This window comes from Papio anubis, chromosome 17 (genome assembly GCF_008728515.1).
Source record: "Papio anubis isolate 15944 chromosome 17, Panubis1.0, whole genome shotgun sequence".
Classification (NCBI taxonomy): Eukaryota; Metazoa; Chordata; class Mammalia; order Primates; family Cercopithecidae; genus Papio; species Papio anubis.
This window is the reverse complement of record NC_044992.1, coordinates 2,946,253-2,956,433: the sequence shown is the minus strand read 5'-3', so window position 1 is coordinate 2,956,433 and position 10,181 is coordinate 2,946,253. Positions and strand designations below refer to the sequence as shown.

General features: G+C 44.0%; 1 protein-coding gene across 1 annotated transcript; it reads right to left on the bottom strand.

Annotated features, from left to right (window-relative positions):
• Positions 1-4,288: 4,288 nt before the first annotated feature.
• LOC101002782 (olfactory receptor 1D2) lies at positions 4,289-5,245 on the bottom strand. Its single transcript, XM_009189358.4, has one exon. It carries the CDS (start codon positions 5,228-5,230, stop codon positions 4,289-4,291), a length of 942 nt encoding a protein of 313 aa, XP_009187622.2. The 5' UTR covers positions 5,231-5,245.
• Positions 5,246-10,181: the final 4,936 nt, after the last annotated feature.

Genomic DNA, 10,181 nt, shown 5'->3' with positions numbered 1-10,181 from the left:
CCTACAGTGGGTTAGGCTCTGGTAAAATCATCTCCCTTGAGAGCCAGCCATTATTAAGGAAATATACTCTCAGCATATTTCAGAATTCCTGTTTGGGGGTCTGACAGGGGTTGCTTTTCTCCTCCCCCTGTCAGAAGCATAAAAGGATTCTTCTACAATCTTCACAGTAAGAATCTGGTGGTGTTCCTGGAGGTAAAAGTCAGGAAACTGTGAGGGTCCTCTTGAGACTCCCCACACCTCAACCCAGAGTTTCTAATTCCCAAGCGAGTTCACACCGATTCTCCAGCTTGTCAATCGCAGTCTCGGTGTGTGTACCTGTACTGGCCCCAGCAGTGGGCTTCTGCTCCTGGGCTTCTATTCTAGTTAAGCCGTGATCCACCTGTCTCCCATTTTCGGAGCAGCAGTCTGCCCTGTGACTTTAGTTCTCTGAGGAATCTAAGAAGAGTTGTTGCTTTTGAATTTGTTCCACTCTTTCTTGTGGGAATGGGACTGATGATTTCTAAGCTTTTTACATGTTGGAGTGTAAACTGGGATTCTACGTTTTATTTTATTGATAACTACTGGTGGTGAACATTTATGGTCTGTCCGACTTCTGTTTCTCCCTTTCTAACAGCTGCCAATTTCCGTTTGGCATCCAGGTGGCTCCAGGGGGTGCGGTTCCAGCCAAGGCTCCAGAGTAGGGGTGTCAGAATATCTACTGGCCTGGCCACAGTGTGATGGTTCTATGTGGCATATGACCTAAGTTACCTTAACAAGATCTTGACACTCGCATTTCTCAACTCAGTTTCCATGAGATAATTAAGCCCTACACAAATGACTTGACTATTTTCTAAGCCAAGGATATACATAGCTGGCAACATTCTAGATGCATAGGACAGAAGTTAGTACATGACAGCGTGTATGTTTTAGGACGTTCAGTTAATGCCCTCAGGGAACTCTGGTTCAAAAGGACCACTCTAGACTGTTGCTCCTCATCAAGCAAAGAAATGACCTTGCTACCAAAGGTCTGACAGACGAAAAAGAGCTACCGAGTCTGACTTGGGCCAAAACCCAGAAGAGAAAGGAATCCCCAGAACAGACTGCTAATGATTGAACTGCTTCCCCTCAAAAGCCATTTGCTGACTCCAGCACAGGGACTGAGATAGCAGAGAGTGTAGCTGAGAGGCTAAGAAGTGAGCAGAGTTTTCGCAGCTTATGGGGCTGGAGAGAGAAAACTTGCAGGTAAGGTCCTGCCAAAGGGAAAAATACAATAAACACTCTCAGCTTTGAACTGGGACTTTGAGCGTGCCATACATTCTAGGAGTAAGGCATCATCGGAAATAGGCCAAGCCTCATGAAGAATGAAACTTGGCTTTAAGCAACTAACTCCATCATGGGTTGGATAAAAGAGATTTACTCCTGTCCTTTCTGCCTGCCAGACTCAAAAACAAGTCATTTCTGGAAGAAGAAGCTATCATCCAGAGCAGTGCTATCCAATAGAAATTTCATATGACCCACATATGTGATTTAAATTTTTCAAGAGCCACTTTAATAAAAGTAAAAAGAAGCAGGTGAAATTAGTTTTAATGATGTGTTTTATTTAATTCAATAATCTAAAATATTACCACTTTATGTTAATATTTAAAATTTTTCATCTGTCATAGTTGTAGTGAAAAAAGAAAAATATTTTAAAAATAAAAAATTGTGAGAGATTTTACATTTTTATATTCCTTTTTTTTGAGATGGAGTCTCGCTCGGTTGCCCAGGCTGGAGTGCAGTGGCCGGATCTCAGCTCACTGCAAGCTCCGCCTCCTGGGTTCACACCATTCTCCTGCCTCAGCCTCCCGAGTAGCTGGGATTACAGGTGCCTGCCACCTCACCCGGCTAATTTTTTTTTTGTATTTTTAGTAGAGACGGGGTTTCACTGTGTTAGCCAGGATGGTCTCGATCTCCTGACCTTGTGATCTGCCCGTCTCGGCCTCCCAAAGTTACATTTTTATATTTCATAGTCTTTGAACTCTGGTATGTGTATTTTAAACTTACAGCACATCTCAATTAGGATGCCAGATTTGCCTCAGAGATACTGGGTCTGGGTTCTCTCATGAGGCCGCCTTAATAGTATCGGCCAATGGTGCAGCTGTCTCAAGGCTTGACCAGGGAAGGATAAGCTTCCCTGCTCATTCACATGGTCACTGGTAAGTTTCAACATTTTGCTGGTTGTTGGACTGGGGACCTCAGTGCCTCACTGGCTGTTGGCCGGAGGCCGCCTTCAGTTCCTTGCTGCTAAGGCCTCTCAAAACTCCTCTGCTTCCTTCCACAGAGCGATCAAGAGAAGAGAGCCAGAAAGAGAGGAGATGGAAATCATAGTCTTTTATAACTTAATCTCAGATGTCATCAGTTTTACTGTGTTCTATTTGTTAGAAGCAAGTCCCTAGATTTCAGCTACACTCAAGACAGGGGACTATACACAGACATGAATACCAGGAGGCAGCAATCATTGGGAGACATTTTAGAGGCTGCCTGCCCCACAACCCAAAAGTCCATCTGTAGATGAATGGACACTGATATGGTTTGGCTCTGTGTCCCTACCCAAATCTCATGCTGAATTGTACTCCCCAGTGTTGGAGTGAAGGAAAAAAATGACAAACACAGAATTCAGGGTCATGGTTCTGAAGGAGAGACATACCTAGAGATTCCATGGTACTGGAAACCGAACAATTCACAACCAAAAAAAGAAAAAATGCATGAGAGTGATTAACGGAAGAATGCAAATTGTTAACAAATACCTGGAAAAAGATCCACCTTGTTACCTCAGAGCTATTCAAATGAAAATAATAATGAGAGACAATTGTTCCGATAGGATAAAGAAGAATGTATTAAAACAATGGCAATATAGTGTTGGGGAAATGAAGTTAGTGAAAGCAGTAAGAGTGGAGCTGCTTCTCCTGAAGTTGAGAATCTGGGCGGCAAAACCAGAGGCAGGTATTAAATTATTAAATGCTCACATCTGTAATCCCAGTGTGTCCAGAGTTGGTTCCTTCCAGTGGGTTTGTGGTCTCACTGACTTCAAGAATGGAGCTGCAGACCTTCACAGTGAGTGTTACAGCTCTTAAAGATGGCATGGACCCAAAGAGTGAGCAGCAGCAAGATTTACTGTGAAGAGTGAAAGGACAAAGCTTCCACAGCATGCAAGGAGACCTGAGCAGGTTGCTGCTGCTGACTGGGGGAGTGGCCAGTTTTTATTCCCTTATATTTCCCCCACCATGTTCCATTTCTGTCCTATCAGAATGCCCTTTTTTCCATCCTCCCTGTGATTGGCTACTTTTAGGATCCTGCTGATTGGTGCATTTTACAAGCACTGATTGGCACATTTTACAGAGCGCTAATTGGTGCATTTTAAAATCCCTTTGCTAGCTACAAATCGCTGATTGGTGTGTTTTACAACCCCCTTGCTAGCTACAGAGTGCTGATTGGTGCATTTTACAATCCTATGGCTAGACAGAAAAGTTCTCTGAGTCCGCACTGGGCCCAGGAAATCCAGCTGACTTCACCTCTCACCAGCACTTTGGGAGGCTGAGGCAGGTGGATCACCTGAGGTCACGAGTTCGAGACCGGCCTAGCCAACATGGAGAAACCCTGTCTCTACTAAAAGTACAAAAATTATGGCTGGGCCCGGTGGCTTACGTCTGCAATCCCAGTACTCTGGGAGGCCAAGGTGGGCGGATCATGAGGTTAGGAGATTGAGACTGTCCTGGTCAACATGGTGAAACCCCGTCTCTACTAAAATACAAAAAATATTAGCCGGGCGTGGTGGCGGATGCCTGTAGTCCCAGCTACTCGGGAGGCTGAGGCAGGAGAATTGCTTGAGCCCAGGAGGAGGAGGCTGTAGTGAGCTGAGATCATGCCACTGCACTCCAGCCTGGGCAACAGAGGCAGATTCTGTCTCAAAAAAAAAAAAAAAAAAAAAAAAAGGAAAGAAAGAAAAAAAGAAAGAAAAAAGCTTCAGTCCCAGTCCCAGCATTTAGTTTCTCTTGTGGTTTCAAGCTTGGTTCATCCAAACATGCTCAGGTCACATGACCTAAGGACCCATGGCCACTGAAAAACAACTCACAACCTTGTTACATAGAAGTTGAAACAGATGGGTCTGGTGCAGCTGCAGTTGGGTTCGACAGAGGTGTCTTTGCTTCACCACAAAGCCATAAACTCATTCTGAGCTGGACCTATGTTCTAATCACTCCTATCTCCCCGACAGGCCTTGCTCACGGTGGAGGAAGTTTTCCGTCTCCACTTCAATGCCCAAAATTACCCCTCATGTCAACTTCCAGAAGGCTTTTCCTTGGAGAAGTCTTCCCAGGGCCCCATGCATGTCCTTGTTCCTCAGGCTGTAGATGAAGGGGTTCATCATGGGTGTCACCACCGCATACATCACTGTGGCTACTGAGTCCTTCATGGAGTAGGTTTGGAGGGGCTGCAGGTATACCATACCCAGAGTCCCATAGAAAAGGGAGACCACAGCCAAATGGGAGGCACAGGTGGAGAAGGCTTTGTACTTCCCAGTGGCTGAGGGTATTCGGAGGATGGCTCTGACAATGCGGGCGTAGGACGTGATCATGAAACCTAAGGGGATGAGGAAGATGAAGCAGCCCGTGGCAACCAATACTGTGTGGTTGACGTGGATGTTGGAACATGCCAACCTCAGGAGGACGTACATCTCACAGAAGAGGTAGTGGATCTTTCGGGACCCACAGAAGGTCACCCTGGTCATGAGGAGGGTATGGATGAGGCCATAGAGGACAGAGAACACCCAACACAAGGAGAGGAGCAAGATACAGAGTCCAGGGCTCATGGCTGTGACATAGTGGAGGGGGTGGCAGATGGCCACATAGCGGTCATATGCCATCACGGCCAGGATGAGGTTGTCCAGGGCCACCAAGGAGACCAGGAAGTAGAGCTGCGTCAGACACCCTGCATAGGCGATGGCTTTGTTCTGGGACTGGAGGTTCACCAGCATCTTGGGGATTGTGTTAGTGACAAAGAAGAGGTCAGTGAAGGAGAGGTTGACCAGGAAGAAGTACATGGGGGTGTGCAGGCGAGAATCAGAGCTGATGGCCAGGATGATGAGCACATTTCCCACCACCGTGACCAGGTACATGGACAGGAACATCCAAAACAGGATCCGCTGCTGCTCAGGACTCTCTGACATCCCCAGGAGAAGGAACTGTGAACCTTCAGTCTGGTTGGCTCCCTCCATTTCCCCAACTCTCTGCAACATTAATACCAACAAATGTTTACAAGTTGCCCTCAATTGTAGAATGACATGAAGGTAAACAAAATCAACTATTTTCTTAGCATTAAAAATATCTTAGACTAAATTTTATAACCAGTTTAGATAGGCAACAAAGTCATAACAGGCACAAAAACAGAACGTGGAAAATCTCTGTGCAACTTAATTATTCCAGCAACTTCTAATCTGGCATACTCAATATTACAGGAATAATATCTATGACTTATTTTAAATCCTATCATCTTACTATACTCTTGAAATGTTTAAAGATGAGTATGTTATGTTATGATATTGTACAGGTTTTAAGTGATTTTAAAAACATGTATATATTATAAGAAATAGATATTGTACCACTAGACGAAAGGGAACATATTGGAAAGGAAAGGGAAAAATTATTATTTGCTTATATGGTAGTCTATCTGGGAACCCTCAATCAATGAAATGTCACTAGAAATAAAAAGAGATATCAGTAAAGTTACCAAATACAAAATGAATAGACTGCAAACTAATGGTGCTCCCAGTAAGCCATTTGGTGTAGCCATAAAACCTGTGCCCTCAGAATGCCAATCTGAGTACTACCACTGACTGGCTGTGAAACCTCAGACAGGTTACTTGAGCTCTTCAAGAACTGGGATCCTTCATGCACAACCTGGAGGTGACAAGGATAAACATAAGTAATAAAGTATTCAAATATTGCCCATTATTCCATATATTACATCTATGTAAACAATTAGGTTAAAATACAATACAAAGCAATCCCATTTCCATTATCTAAGTATTACGACATTAACAAGAATTGGGCAGGACCTGCAGATTCTCCAGAGAGACATAAGATATATATTTAATAAATGGATAAAATTACCAAAAGTAAGGCATACTCACTTGCATTAACCTGAAGCTTAACCTGTCAAAGTCAAGATCGTGGGATTTGGGGGAAACAAAAGCTAACCTAAATTTCACCTAAAAGTAAGCTTGAAAATAAGCTGGGAAAAGATTGAAACAGAGTAATGAAGGAAACCTACTCTGCCAAATATCCAGACTCTAAAAAAGCCTGGTATTGATGCTCGAGTGAGCAGATGAGTAGAACTGGATAGAACTTCAGAAACAGCCAGTACATGTGGATTTAATGGATTGTTATGGTAGTACTATTTATTTTATTTTATTTTATTTTATTATATTTTATTTGATAGACCAAGTTTCGCTGTTGTCGTCAGGCTGGAGTGCAGTGGGATGATCTCAGCTCACTGCAACCTCCACCTCCCAGGTTCAAGCGATTCTCCTGCCTCAGCCTCCCAAGTAACTGGGATTACAGGTGCGTGCCACCATGGCCGGCTAATTTTTATATTTTTAGTAGAGATGGGGTTTCATCTTGTTGGTCAGGCCGGTCTCAAACTCCTGACCTCATGATCCACCTGCCTTGGGCTCCCAAAGTGCTGGGATTACAGGCGTGAGCCACCGCGCCCAGCCTAAAATTTTATTTCTAATGCAATAAAGAGCCTTAAAGGACTTTAAGCAGAAGAGGGCAGGTATATTTAGCAACTCTCCTTCTGCTTGCATGTTACCGGTAGCATTTTAATAATCAGCTAGGGCTGCTGCATCTTTAAGGAGATGCTTTTTAAGTGTTTATCACAGTTAACAGCGTTCCCAACATGGAGCCATACTTCTGTTCCTGGTATAAACTATTAAAATTGACTCCCTAATGTTTTATGTCACTTTTGTAGTTGTATTTATAAATAAGATTGGTCCACAGCCTCTGTGTGTGTGTGGGGGGGGGGGGGCAATCTTACTCACTTTGCATTATCATACCTGCATTTATTTTGCCAAAGAAAATGCAATAACTATGGCAAAAAATACTGCAAGGACATAGACTTTTTGGAGCTAAATCACAATGATTGGAAAAAGTATCTCTCAAAGAAGCAAGGGCAGTAGTTGTAAGTTATACTGACAATTACTGAAGATACTTGAGATCGCACACTTTTTGCTTTTATGCGGGGAATTGTTATCACGGTGCTGGACACTGAAGCAGGTAGCAGACTCCTTGCATCTGGTCGTCTAGTCTTCCATAAATTTAATTTTGTATTTCTTGAAGATCCTAACAATATGCTCAAAAACTCATTTTCACACATGCACACACACTGTTATCATTGACAACTATTTTTTTCAGCATCAATTACTAAGTATTTTTCCACAAAAAGAGAAAAACGTATACTCAACAATGTCATTTTGTGACTTGGGAAACTAACAAAAAAGGACATGCTTTTGTTTCAGCATATTCCAATTCTAGAAATTTATTTTAATATAACCAGAGAGAATGTAAAAATGTAGGTATTAGATGTTTCTTAGAACCTGTTAATAGTAGAAAGAAAGTGTAGAAATAACATAAACATTCAACATTCGAGATTTTCTTTGAAAGATTACAGAATAAGCAAATCCATAGAGATAGAAGGTAGACTAGTGGTTACCAGGAGCTGGGGAGAGGGGAGACCAAGGAGCAACTGCAAAAGGGTACAAGATTCTTTCGAGAGTGGTGAAAAAGCTCCAGAATTAGACCATGGTGATAGTTGCAAAAGTGCATGAGTATATTAAAACCATTCCAGCCAGGTGCGGTGGCTCACGCCTGTAATCCCAGCACTTTGGGAAGCAAGGGCAGATGGATCACCTGAGGTCAGGAGTTTGAGACCAGCCTGGCCAACATGGTGAAACCCCGTCTCTACTAAAAATACAAAACATTAGCCTGGCGTGGTGGGGGGCACTTGTAGTCCCAGCTACTCGGGAGGCCGAGGCAGGAGAATTGCTTGAACCCGGGAGGCGGAGGTTGCAGTGAGCCGAGATCGCACCACTGCACTCCGACCTGGAGATTGTGCCACACTGCACTCCAGCCTGGGCAACAAGAGTGAAACTTTGTCTCAAACAACAACAACAACAAAAAACAAACAATAATTCCATTGTACACTTTAAATGGCTGAATTTTATGGCATTACTTATATCTCAGTAAGTCTGTGTTAAAATTACATGATCCATCAAATTAATGGAACACTCTGAAATGATCATAAATAATGATGCTAATTTTTTATTTATATATGGAAAGGTATTTATAGTAATTATTAAATTAAAAATCCAGTTTATTGTTCTTCTATGATAATATAAAAAACACGCAGGTCACCCACACTGGATGCTAGTGCTACGGACTCTTCAGTGTCACTGTGAGGACGAAGGCAAGAACATAAAGGGCTCAGCACCCGTCTGCATCGGGTGTGCTTTCGAACTTCCAAAGCAGATCACGTATCTTCCCTGTAGTAGCTGAGCTTTCCCACATCCTCCAGAGCAGCCCAACTTTGTGGCCGGTTGGTGAGTGCTCCAGGCTGCTTTATCCCCAGTGGCCTCTGCTACTCCCTGGCCTTGCACTTCTAGAACAGAAGAAACACTTTTCCTTCCATCCTTAGCCTCCCTCTTCCTTCTCACCAAATGCACTTTCTCCACTCTGATCTTCCATTGTCAGCCTGGAAAAACCCAATAGTGCTCCCAGCCAGGCACCTCCTCCCACCCGAGCTCACAATGGCAGGTTCTGCATTATGTCTTGGTCTTTACATTCTTTTCTCCATCTCGTGTTTTTCCTAAATGTCTGTTTTCGCACGACAGTGTGAGCGCCTCCACAGCCGGGAAAACATTTTCATTACTGCATTCTCAGGACCTCAGCCGGTACCAGTCGTCGTGTAGGCGTCCATACGTGAGGGCTGAACTGAACTGCATAGACTATTCAACACTCCGTGCAATTGAGAACAATAAGGAATCGTCATGAGCCCAAGAGCCTAAGAAAATAGGAGACAGTACAGAGAGAAATGCAGCTGTTTGAAAAACCAGCCAGTGTGCCAGGAAAGTGTAGAGTCTGTTCTGCAAATTCAATCGGGAACATTATTAATTTGAAGTAACCGAAGAATAAATAAATGTAGATGTGGGAACTGTGAGTAACCCAGAAGTTACTGGAGCTCCAGGTGAAGGGTGGAGGATGAGGCAGGCCCTGCGTGTAGGAAATGAGTGGATACGTTACTCCAGTTCACCAAATCCAGTTCTCAGATATTCAGTGCCACCGGTATATTAGAAAATTTCGAGTCAGAAGTTTGGGTTTGAACCCAAGTTTAACACATACAACTGTTTTTTGAGCAAATCACCACCTTTTACTCAGCATTTGGTCAGACATGTGTTAAATACTTTATGTAAAGATCTTTTGTTTACAGAACAACCCTACTTGGTCCTATTGTCCCATTTTATAGATGAGGAACTGAGGCTTGGAAAGTAAGTAAGTTTCCTGAAATTGCTTGTCTAGTAAGTGATGGAGCCCAGATTTGATTCCCCTATTCTATCGCTCAAGTCCGCTCCCTACCAGGCCTGGTGCCTGGAGTTCAGGGCCCTCTGGGACTCTTCCCTGACAGGTGACAGGGAAAGCCAGAGACCCCCAGAGGAATCAATGCCACTGCTTTCTAGCCCTCAAGGGAAAGGGCTCCTGACCCTGTGCATCAGAATCACCTGTGATGCCTCAAAACAAAAAGTCAGTTTTCTGGCCCTCTGTTTTGAATTCTGTTCTGAGAACCAAGTCTTTTTAGGAAGCACCCGGTGATTTGGATCCTACACTTTGGGAAACACTGCTCTGAGCCTTTAAGAGTCAGTGGTTCTGAACACTTGTGTGGTCAGATGGCCTTAGAGAGACAAACCCCCTGGCAGCGTGGCTGGGGAGAGAGGGGAGAGAACGTGGGGGCCGTATGGAAAAGGACTCCATGCCTGGTGTCAGGACACTGCGCTTGGTACCTCCTCTGTCGTTTCCTGACTGCGTGACCTCGGGCAGGGCGTGCAACATCCCTGAGCCGCCTCCTCGCACCCACAGACTTTCTTGCAGGTCGCGAGAATCACATGCAACAGGGCG

What these genes read in the sequence shown, in the direction of transcription:
- LOC101002782 (XM_009189358.4), bottom strand. Translation starts at nt 5,230, where the DNA reads ATGGAGGGAGCCAACCAGACTGAAGGTTCACAGTTCCTTCTCCTGGGG.